Source organism: Anolis sagrei, chromosome 2 (genome assembly GCF_037176765.1).
Source record: "Anolis sagrei isolate rAnoSag1 chromosome 2, rAnoSag1.mat, whole genome shotgun sequence".
Classification (NCBI taxonomy): Eukaryota; Metazoa; Chordata; class Lepidosauria; order Squamata; family Dactyloidae; genus Anolis; species Anolis sagrei.
Genome location: NC_090022.1, coordinates 59,669,513 through 59,681,963, shown reverse-complemented (window position 1 = coordinate 59,681,963; position 12,451 = coordinate 59,669,513). Strand labels below are relative to the sequence as shown.

The 12,451-nt window shown below is 37.6% G+C and overlaps 1 protein-coding gene across 2 annotated transcripts in view; it reads left to right on the top strand.

Moving 5' to 3' along the window:
• The window catches only part of CACNA2D3 (calcium voltage-gated channel auxiliary subunit alpha2delta 3), a 674,683-nt gene that overhangs the window by 468,625 nt on the left and 193,607 nt on the right, over window positions 1–12,451 (top strand). Inside the window, exon 14 of one of the 2 annotated variants that reach the window (XM_067463552.1) lies at window positions 9,069–9,086. The exons of the other annotated variant lie outside the window; for it this stretch is intronic. Coding sequence (XP_067319653.1) covers window positions 9,069–9,086 — 18 coding nt within the window. The remainder of the gene's footprint in view (window positions 1–9,068; window positions 9,087–12,451) is intronic. 2 annotated transcript variants of the gene reach the window in all.

Genomic DNA, 12,451 nt, shown 5'->3' with positions numbered 1-12,451 from the left:
GAGTTTTATATTAGAAATGTTTCTAGAATAAAGTACGGAATATATGCAGACTATTTTCCTTTAATTTTATTAACATAGCTCTTGTGTCTCCCCTTTTAAAATAAACTTTAAAAATTATATTTTGGAATGGTAGTTTTGATAGTTGATCTCATATTGTACATACTGCTCTTTCCCGTAGCAACTGTGTTACTTTCTGCTGAGAAGATACTGAAGCAATGGAATTTGAACTGAAAAGAAAAATAAATTGCATAATTCATTTCAGTTAGAAAACATGTTCAATATCCAGTTGTGCTTTAAACATTCCAAATAAATGCATATTCCAAGAGAAAGATAGGTTGTTAATTCAATAAATAAATAATAATTGTGCTGTAAAATTAATTACATTAATACCATTAAATGAAATCAATAACAGAGGGATAATACTGTTTTTGTTAAATAGTACTTTAATAGCCACACTGTTGAAGTGGTTTTGTTACATGACTCCTCTAACTTTTTACAAAATATAATATCAAGTTATTGATATTAGAACAATACAGTATGACCCCTTATCCATGGATTCATTGTACCTATATTCCAAAAAATATCCTCTCCTCAGACTTCTAGTGCAATTTTATGATAGGCTTCCAACACAGGTATAGGAAAAAGATAAATTTGACTATTGTCCATATTTTCAGGTGTCTACAGACATACTATATATGGAACTTAATGTGGAACTGTTTCCCATAAAAGTTGAAAATTCTTGGTTTGTTGATACTATGAACAGAATAAACTATACAGCATGGCTATAAAAGGTTGTCAACATAAAACAAAGATTAGAAGAAATCTTTTCCTGAAAAAGTTAGTTGTCATCCCTTGTCACATGATAAAGATGCTGCTTCCTTTGGAAGAAAGAAGGGTAGTAATGACAATCATGAAGATGAAAGGCTGCCATGTATATCTCTCGATATACTATATTTCTGTCAGAAAAATAATTATCACTAATTCACCTAAATATTTTCTCAATACTTTCTGTTACTTCACAGGAAGTAACATGTATTTATGTGGCAGGTAACAGTTTTTATGCAGACAAATCTTGCTTGAACAAATTCATAGCAGGGAGTTGGACTAGATGGCCCATGTAGTCTCTTCCAACTCTATTATTCTATGATTCTATGAAATTAGTAGGGATCTATTCTCTCAGTCAATTTTTCTCTTCCTCTCCTTGCAATTCCATACCCATATACCTTCAGAATCTGTGAAGGTGCTTCAAGACATTACAGCATCTTTTTTTTTAGATGTGAAAGAGTCTACAAAATTCTCCTTCACCTGCTTATCTGACTTATGCTGTTCTTCTATTGTTCTGTCTCGCACTGGGCCTGTAATAATTGTCTTTTGAAATAGGACGTGCACCTTGTGCCCATCGGGAAGCCAGGGCGCCATGAAAGAGGCCCTCAAGGATTTCCTTGAAGAAATGGTCTTTAGATGGCTTGAAAGGTTAAACAAAGTCCTTTATTATTGAACAAATTAAACAGATATTTCTCAAATCTTCAATGAGTCAAACAAATGCTTCAAGGCTTTAAATCAACTGGTGGCTTCCTTAATCTTGTCCACAAGGGACAGGCAAGTGTCTTCATTAATTGTTCTTATACTTTGAGAGGAAAACCCTTTTTTAACCTCTCCCAGGCTGTCTGTTATCTAAGCTTTGTTGGTGTGGGATCTACAACCGATTCCAAACTGCGTCTTGGTACCGAGTAAACCTACCAGACAAAGCTTGTAGATTCTCCAGCTGGAGTTCTTTGGGCCTGTAAAGCTGTTTTCCCTCTGGAATTTCTTTAAGACTTTAGGGCTGTTTCCCTCAGATGCTGTAAGGCTGAGAGGCTGCAAGCTCCCAGCCAGAGCTTTGGGGATACTCCCCCAGAATGTCTTGGAAAAATGAAGTTTTTCTGCAGGTGAAGCTTGTCCACATCCTCTAACTTAGCTTTCCTCACTAAGACTAACTAAAAATGGCCCCCTCTTCCCTTCCCATCTCCCTGGGAGAAGAGGCAGATCCAAACTTAACAGTGGTAGACAGGTGGCTTACCCTATGACTGCAAACCAAAGGAAGCCACCTGTAGAATCCCTGAAACTTTGGAATGCATGCAAACATTGAAATAGAAAGAAAATGAAGTTGGAGCTCCTGGTACAGACATACCATCACATCTATCCTGCTTTTCTCTCCATGGGGACTCAAGGTGATTAACATCTATGCACACTAAAAAGTTTAAAAACAATTAAATAATAATATTGTGGTAAAAACAGAATTCATTAAAATGGCCTTTAAAACTCTTATCCTCCCCAATCGCTCCCACTGTCCTCAGAGCCTCCCCTTCCCCAAAAGACCTTTAAGACCTTCCTCTGTTGGCAGAGGAAGGTCTTGACCTGCTTGCAGCATCCAATCTGGTTTCTCTTGTGAGGGAGTTCCACAGCCTGAGAGCAGCCACTGAAAAGCAGCCACTGAAAAGACACTGAAAAGAGAGAGAGCAGCCACTGAAAAGACCCTCTCTTGTGTTCCCACCAAGCATGCTTGAATGGGTGGTGAGAATGAGAGAAGGCCTCCCCAGTAGATCGTAGATGTCTCCCAGGTTCATAGAAAGAGATGTGGTCCTTCAGATAACCCGGACCAGAGCCATATAGGGCTTTGTAGGTCAAAATCAGCACTTTGAATTGCGCTCAGAAACGTGCTGGCAGCCAGTGGAACTACCGCAACAGTGTAATTGAATGCTCCCTGTAGGCAGCTGCTGCTCTTTGGACCAACTGAAGTTTCTGAGCACTTTACAGTAAAGCGCCTAACCAGGATGTAACCAATTCATGTGCCACCATGGCCAGATCTGATTTCTCCAGGAACAGGTGCAGTTGGCACACTAGCTTTAACTGTGCAAAAGCACTCCTGGTCACTGCTGATATCCAGGCTTCCACTGCTGATATTTGGGCCTCCAGCTGAATCCAGGAATACTCCCATCTTAGAATAGTCTCAATGGATCAATAAGGTTTAGTTACACATTGACTTAACATTCATCATTTCATTGAATGGGTCTACTCTAGTTGGGAAAGGCTTAACATGATGTCAGCCGGGGTGTGTTGACTGGACCCAACAGCTCAAAGTCTTAGAAATCTGGATGTAAAAGAGGACAAGAGGGATCCTCTCACCTCTGCAGGTGTCTACAGTATACCATGCAGCTGTGGACAAGTCTGCACCAATGCAGCATTGCCCAAACAGAATTGGCTTGCCTCCAGCCAATGAAGGGAACCCATGTGGGGAGGGGCGTGGTTATGGCACGGCAGCCATTGTGCTTTAAAAAGGGCCATGCCTGCCTCATGGGCCCATTGCAAGCAGGGGACCCGAATGGGTCGGGTTGAGAAGGCAGCTTGGGTGGGAAAGGTGCGACAGAGGAACAGGGTTACGGATAGGGAGGGAAGGGAACAACAAATTGGGGATAAGAGAACTGCTGGTAGCAGGCCTGTTGCCTGTGAGGCTTGCTTGGGGAGGGAAGAAGGGCAGGGAAGCACAAAAGAACAACTTTTAGAACAAACTTTTAATTCAATTGCCTGCCACTGTCTGCCAATTGAATTAAACTTTCTAGAGACCTTGGACTTTGGGATCCCAGAAAGTCCCTTTGGACTTTTGGTATCCTCTTATCTGCTAACAATTTCAAATAATTTGTAATAATAATTTCTAATAATAATATCTCTGCTTGGGGTTGCACACTACATTTTTGTACGTTATTACTTGTGGGAGATAGAAATCTGCTTTTATCTGTTCAAAATTTCCTTTGTGAACCACCCAACACTACTTGCCTTGAGGCATCCCTGCTTTGGGAGACACACAGTGCTTGTGAGAACTACAAATCTGCTTTTATCTGTTCAAAATTACCTTGGGGAAGCAGTTTTTCGCATATTGCGCAATCGTGCCAGCCATTAACAAACCATTTCGGAAAATTCAGAAAATTATGACTTTTTTTCCGTGAAATTTTGGAAATCATTTCCAAACCGAATCGCCACATTCAAAACAAGTTTTGAACCATTTTTTTCTGTGATCAAACAAGCCTAGTACACAGCATATTATTTGAGAATACAGAAATGCTGTACTACTCTAACAACTACCATGTCAGGTTACAAAGAGAAGCCATTGAAATCCACAAGCATGTGGACAATTTCAACAGAAAGGAAGAAACCATGAAAATGAACATAATCTAGCTACCAGTATTAAAAAAACCCTCTAAAATAATAAGTCAATAAAGAATAACACTAAAAAACAGTGGAATTCCAGACAAGAAACAATCAGGGCCAACTAATCACCTCCCAACAAAGGATTCCCCCAGGCAGTAAGAAGCCAGACCTTAAAAACTGCTAGGCCAGTAAATTCTAATCGAGGTGGCCAATTGCTATATTCACACCTACCTCTAAAACAGACAAGAGTTCTTTCTCCCACCCTGGACATTCCACAGATATATAATAATAATATATAAAGCACATTTTCCTAGTTTCCAACAGACCTCACAACCTCTGATAATTCCTGCCATAGATGCAGGTGAAATGTCAGGAGAGAATTCTTCTGGAACATGGCCATACAGCCCGGAAAACTCACAACAACCCAGTGATTCTGGCCATGAAAGCCTTTGGCAATACACTGGATGTAAAACTTCACTTGTTTCATGCTTACTTTTGCAAATGAAAAAACTGCAAAACTTTTTATATCTGGTAGGACTTTTTACAAAGTATGCTACACTTGTGTGTGTGTGTGTAAAAATTGTTTTGTCCGCAAAGCAGCATGTACTTTTCAATATACATCTCTGAGATGGAAGATGCATCTACACTGATCACCTAGAGCAGTGGTTCCCAACTTTTTCATCCTTCAGGTGTTTTGGACCTCAGTTCCCACAATCCCTAACAGTTGGTAAGCTGGCTATGATTTCTGGGAGTTGAGATCTAAAACAACTGGAGGACCAATGGGAACCATAGTGAAAGGCATCTGAATCAGCTCCATGACAGCCAAACCATGCATAGGGCTGATCTGGTTTAACACAGGGCAAAGCTGCTCCATGTTAATCAAAGTCATGAGTTGCTCCACATTTTGCCTCAGACAGAACCTGCTGCAGGTGTTTACACAGGACACAGGATGGCACTCTCCCTCCCATTCTCCTTGTCACTGTAACCTCCAGTCATGGCATGGGTCCTTCCAGTCAGTCGTTGCCTAGAGTGAGGTTAGCCAGTGTGCCAGAGTGATTGGAAATGAGAGTGGTGAAGTGGAGCAATTCCTCCTCCCCCTCCTTTATCACCCTAGTGCCCTGGTCAATATCACTGCTTGCATCAACCAACTGGTAGGACCCATGTTGTATTCAGAGACTGCCATGAAAAGGAGAATGGGGGGGGTGGTGATGGTAAGGGGTCATCTGACAATGAAGACTTCCCCACACTTCTACAATGGCTGAGTAAACCATATACTCCATGCCAGATCGGTCCTGGGATAAGGTGTAGAACCACCCTGAGTTTTATGAGCTCCATATGTGACTGGGTCTATGGAACTATAACAGGATGTTAAAAAGTATGGTAATTAAATTTTTAATAATAATAATAATTTTTATTATTATTATTATCTTTATTTATACCCCACCACCATCTCCTCAATGGGGACTCGGAGCGGCTTACATGGGGCCAAGCCCGGACAAAAACTAATCCACATGATATGAAATGAATGCATTCAAACTTTAAGAACTCATAATAAAATGTCATGTATATCCAGATGAATGAAAAAAATCTCTTTTAATTTAAATATGCATTGTCAATAATTATCTATAATGAAATTTTGCAGTGTGGTATATTACCAACAATCGTAACTTTATAGTAGAACTGAATAACCAGGAATAGATTAATCTCTGTTCTGCAAGTAAGTAAAGTATATGAGCAGAGCCAATGTGTGCCTTAGCTGTTTGTAATGATCTAATATTTTCCAAAAGCCAAGAATGAGTTTATGCTGATCTCTCTTTCTAAGTCCCTGCATGTTTTCCCAGAAATATTTGTCGTTTTCTAATTTAGTTGGGCTGCAATACTAAAGTAAATCCCAGTGATCTCAGTGGTACTTCCCAATGGATCTTGCTTATGCTCAGCCCCATAGACTGAATGGCCATCAGTAGGAATGCTTTGGTTACATATTCCTGAATGTCAGGGGGTTGGAATGGATGGACCTTGTGGTCAACTCCATGAATCCATCATTTAAAAATTTAATAAGAAGGATAAAAGATCCAAGAAATAAAAAGAGGTCAAAACTGAATTATATTTATTTGTACTACAGAATATCCTAAACATAAGATGATAAATGTGAACCATATATTTTAGAAAGCTGAAGTTTAAAAATACTGGCACAGAAAAGAGAAACAGATGACATGTAATACTTTAGGCCTGGGCAAAAGCATACAAATATAATTTCAACTATACGCAAGAAAAAGAGCTGCTACATTATGCTTTTGAGGATTAACAGAAAGCTCATGTTGCCTTTCTCTTTCTTTTTTAAACACTTATCTTGGCAGGATTTAAGGAAACCACTGGAATCAATAGTACCCACTGGATTTTACAGAGATAAGCACTTTTTATGGATTGGCCTATAAGTCTTGCTTTTATTGCTAGGAAATTTTTTTGCTGTCCATAGCCTTTCCTAGGAATAACTGTCAGTTGAAGCATTGCAAGTAATTTCAAATAAATGCTTACTAGGTATAACAATGAGTTGCTTGTGCTTTGGACAAATAATGTATAGCTAGTTTCAGAGTAAATAATTATAACAAAAGAATCTTCCTGGGTGAAAGAATGAACAATTTCATTTCTTTTTACTGGTGAATGAAATAATGGTGAGTGAAATGGCACTTATTGTGAAAAATTATTTGTGTAAACCAGAGGTTTTGTACAAATAATGTTCACATTTTTTTTCAGAAACATAAAAACCTTTCAGAAGGTGAATATATTTAAAATGTTGTCTTGATATGTTGAGACACTATTTCTCTTCAAGAACAAAAATATTTATGGGTACATCTTCTATCCCTATCAGGAGGGTGTTTGTGCATGCATAGGAATTAAAATCAAGAAGACATGATTGTGACAACCAGCAGATTTTAAAGGAACAATGGCAAAGTGATTATCATAGTAGACTGCACTGGTGCCTCAGAAATATTGATGGAGATCGTTTGAGCCATGATTTGTCTCCTGGTCCATAAATGCAATCCTCCTATGTCTATGTTAATTAGCAGATTTTGTTAATCTCACATAAAAATTGACATATAAATATGTATTTTAATGTGTACAGTATTTTCAGCTAAAATTATTTTTTAAATGCAAAGGATGAGCTAGATGTGGAATAAACATTTAAGGATTGCAAAAGCATTGGTGAAGGAGACTACATGGATTACTGCAGCAAATTTTAAAACATATTCAGTGTTTGCTGTCAATACCATCAAGAAATATGCTAGTAAGCAGAATCTGTATGCATGCTTTTTCAGATTCATCACTAGTTTTTCTCCATCTGTAATATATATATTGTGGTCAGAATCCAATAGTAAACTTCTATTGGATCCTGCTGCTTTGGCTGGAATTGGTGACTGTTCTTTCCCCGTGTAGCTGCCGGTGCACCTTAAAAATCTGGACTAGCAGCTGAGAAGAACACCCACAATTCCACTGATGTTGGATACTGAAGTACACTGTTAGCATATACTTAACCTTTCCATATCTATCAGAAGCCTGGAGGATGAGATAACTGACTTGAGTAATGAATGCTCAGCATTATTGAATAAACACAGTGACTAAGATCCAGCATCAGAGGCTGTGATATGTAACTATATGATGAGAGATCTAAGTTGCTGACACAATATAGGGTCATGCTAGTGAATGGCAACAATGCATAAATGTGCATTGTACAATATGTCCCATTCCACAATAGGAACTCCCATTGCAGCAGAACATGTACACTGGGAGACATTGCACATTAGAATGCTTGCATTCTGGGACACATTTCACAACAGGACATATTGTACAATGGGGCACATTGCCCATCAAGAAATGTCATGCACTCAGACAGTTGTACCACAGCCACAGTGCTGGTTGTGCTTGCATTGTGGTCTCAATGGTATAGTATGTTCTCACTCCCCTTGTGAGAATATGAATGAGCTCTATCGTGCAGTGCAACTTTTCATGCTTGTGAGTCTGTTTATGATTACCCAAATTACCAACAGGGTGTCATCTCATCTGTGATTTCATCAGCTTGAATATAAAATGTAAATATTTTACTACATTGACTACTGTGTCTAGTAATGGGCACATTTGGGAGTATGCGGGACAAGGGATTACAATCATCTTAGAATTTTAGATTTTCATGTGGCCAATATCCAATGTCTAATGAGTCCAACAGATAGATATTTGCTTACTTCTTTATAGGAGGTTATATTTAACTTCATGTTTTCAGTAAGATATTGGTGTGTGTATTCAGTGGGTTAAGATTGTATTTACTGCTGTTGGCATGTTAGAAGAAATATTACAAAAAGCTCAGATTGTATAGAATGGAGCGCTGAAAGAACACTTTCCATTGTGTAAATAGGATGTTGGTGAACCAAATTGTAGTTGTATCATTTACACTGGTATGTAGCTCATACTTATATTTAAATGATGGTGGACTAATTTTAAAATTCATTGAATATAAAGGCTTTAACTAAAAACAGTAACTTTAGGGATCCACACTGAAATCTGTTGGTGTACATGAAGATAAAACTTCATATTTCAAGTGAGATACCGTATCTTTGGTAAAAATCATCAATTTGTTCTAGCATTGTAGTATTTTAATAGAATTTTAGCATTTTAACAAATTGCAAGGTGTAATATTTAGCAGACATACTGTCCTTTAGTTCCTGTTCTACTGTAGATTGAATACACTCAGACTAATTTCCTGTTCCTTTATCTTTTTATTATCTTGGTATTTTTTTAAAAAAATAATAATGAAACAGCTAAAATCACCTATATCGCATCAATTATATAATGATGGCTTGTTCTATTCTGTTCTTGTTTCTCCCCCCCAGCTTCCTCAGGCTCAAAAGGTAAACAATTTTTGATAAATACTTATCCAAAGAAATCACCGACTCTTCATATTTCCACAGTGTCATGAATATGGTACAATGGTGATCAGTGAAATATGCCGCAATGTCACAGCTGTAATGAACTGGAGAGCATGACATTGCTTAAGTCAAAGCAAGGTATTGTGTGAAGCCAAGTCACCCACTGAGTTACAATTCAGTTACACAATGTGAGACCTATTTAAACAAAATGGAGAAGAATTAGACGGCTGCTTTGTACAATAAAGGAACCATCTTGTCACTTTGGAAATAATAGGAAACCATTGAATGGACATGGCAGTTACAAAGAAGCCATCCATAGACCCTTGCATTCCCTGCAGAGGAACAATGGAACTCATGGTATGGCTTTATTCTCTCACTGGTCCCTATTGTACTGTCTTACCAAAAGCCTCTCAGTGCATCTAACATACGTTTTGTCCAAAAAGGTGTCCATGCAATGTGCTGTTGTTGTTGTAGTACAGCTTCTGCTTTGATATGGTATGATCCAGAGCTACTTCACTGCATTTCATGATATCTCAGATGATATTTGTGGCAACTACAATGTATCACTTGATGCCTATTGCATCATTCTTGTATAACTCAAAAATGTAATTGGAAGAGAGAGAAAATAAGAACTCTGAAACTATTATATAATTAGAGGTGCAGTTGCTTCAGTGGATTCCTCTATGATTACGTTAAAATTGTGTTTTCTCCCTTCATGCCTTCTTTCCTCCACTATTCCTCAAGGAACAGAATTAGTTAAAAAATGTGAGAGCGCCTTCCCTGCCCCCCTTTTTTTGTTGATAGCTGGACTTTGTTTTACTGGTTTTTAGTAGTGCCTCCAATTCACTTTTCTCTTTTTGTTAACGGAATTGTATAAACTGTAGTGTGTCCACAAATATGTCTATAAGAGTGTTTGAAAGAAAGGTATAAAATATCTATAGACAAACTTAAACTGCAATGCTCTGAAACTCAAACGTGAGAAAGCAGTATAATAAAATGTGTTTTGGGAAAAGGATTCAGCACAACTTCAAAGTGCAGTTGCTCTGATCAAACATTTGAAATAAAAAAGTAAATTATCTGTTATTGCATCTTCCTCCCATATTGCATCTAGGTTAGCTCAAGCTCACACTGTGTGTAATTCACAAAACTTATTTGCAAGCATAGAAGCATAATGATGTTCTCTTATGATTTTCCATGTGTCTGTGAGACACGCAATGTATCATGTGGTTCTACATGTTCAGTTGGCTTGTGAGCCAAGCACAGGGGGATGCTTCAATTTCATACCATATTTTGTCATGGCTGAATATTAAAGAATTGTGAGATTTATAATTGGTGAGGTACTTAGAATTTTCTGCAAGATCACCCTAGCCCACCACCCACAAATTTCAGGATTCTACAGCAAAAACCCGTGGAAGTTAAAGTGGCATCAAGCTGTTATATACCCTGTGTATATGTAATGTATTGATATTCTTTTTGAAGTTCTTGTGATTGTCATAGTAGTAGATCAGTCACATGTGCATGATAGTAGTAATCTCTTTACAGTACCTCCAGTTCCTATACTTTTTGGGCAGGATATCAGCCCTACTTTTTCCCCAAGCGAAACATGGAGCTAGAATGTCAGTTGTACATTCAGCCAGCAGGACAGAATTTCCTCACCCTAACCTAAACCCCTGAGAACTTTGAACATGTTATCCACTGCTATAGTTCCTGACAGGAACTTAAACATGAAATAACAAATGCTGGAATCTGCAGGCAGAATTGCTTTATTCGTTTCTTAAAGCCAAGGGATGCATTCGATTCCTTCAGTTTCCCTTGCAGTTTAACCATCAAACGTCTTTCATGAACCAGTCCTGGAAAATTGGATGTAATCATTAAGTATAAAATGCATATTCCTTTTAAAAAGTTGGGCAGTAGTAATCCATTTCTCATACCAATGTTAGGCACTCTACTTTCAGGTCACTGGGAGCCTTGAGTTGCATGCTGAAGAATGATTAAGATAATAAAAGAGAGAGAAAATGAGAAGGGAAGTGTATAATAATAATAATAATGATGATGATGATGATGATGAAACACCTCTCGTATATTGGACTTGGAACAGTCTCAAGAAGCCCAAGTTCCTTTGTGATATTACAAAACTTCAAAGGATTTGATAATGTTATAATTATTGTTCCATCACTTTATGCTATTTCATTCTTCTAAAGAATTTCACTATTAACTTCCAAGCTATTGTTGCATTGCTGCTTGTTCTTAGGCTTAGCTCCAGCCTTCCTATGGTTAACAGATGCTAGACCCAGTATTGTTATCCATAGGCCCCTTCTACACTATCCTTATATCCTATGATCTGATCCCAGGTTATCTGCTTTGGATTGAATTATACAAATCTCCATTGCCAGATAATCTGGGATTCGATCCTGGGATATAGGGTACATTGAGTGGATTATTTGGTTCAGGGGGTCAAAATGTTATTCTCAACAATAAATATTTATGCGGTTACATCATCAGCATATGCAAATGGATGTCAAATCATAATAAATAATTGATGGATGTTTAACATCAACTAGTATAAAATTCTGAGTAAAAATATAGCTTTGAGGGTCCTAATTCGTTTTCCCGTTTTAAATGCCCAAATTTGCCTCAAGCAGCTGAGGCATGATAAGTTTTCAAAGCCATGTGGCATTTGTTTGTGTGAGAAAGACCAGTGTGAGATGGATGCTTTTCTTTATGAATGACTTGAGTCAATATGAATGTATATATAGTATCTCAACTTGTGCTGTATTTTTGTTGGAATCTGTGTGTCATCTACAAACATTTTCTATATAAACATTTTAAACCATTCTGTCTCTATAAATATGCTTACTTTAATCTTCTGATGAATCTAGAATAATATTGCCACCAAAGTTCCCTTTTATAATCTGCAAGCAAAAATCATATTTTTATGGGTGGACTGTGGCAGTTACTTTGGGCAGATGTTATTAACCATTTCCACAACAAGCAACAGATTCTTTCTTTAGTCAAATTCTGTAGACTTTGAAGTCATCTGACCTGCAATTAAATATTGAACATTGTTTATAGTAATCTACCATTTTCAACTGTCTAGGTACTATAAATGAATACTGAAAAAAATCATTTGTTGCATTTTAAAAACTATTTAATTCATACATAATGTCTAGAGTTCCCCTTGCATCCTCTTGTTCAAGCGGCTATTCAGGAAGGAGATGTTAAGAACTGCCCTATAGTTTTACTTCATCTGCTGGGTATAATTCATATTTCTTTAGGAATATCCTGATTACATTTTTTTTTAAAATTCCAGTGAGCAATAATCACTATCCCATTACAAAGAAGAATTT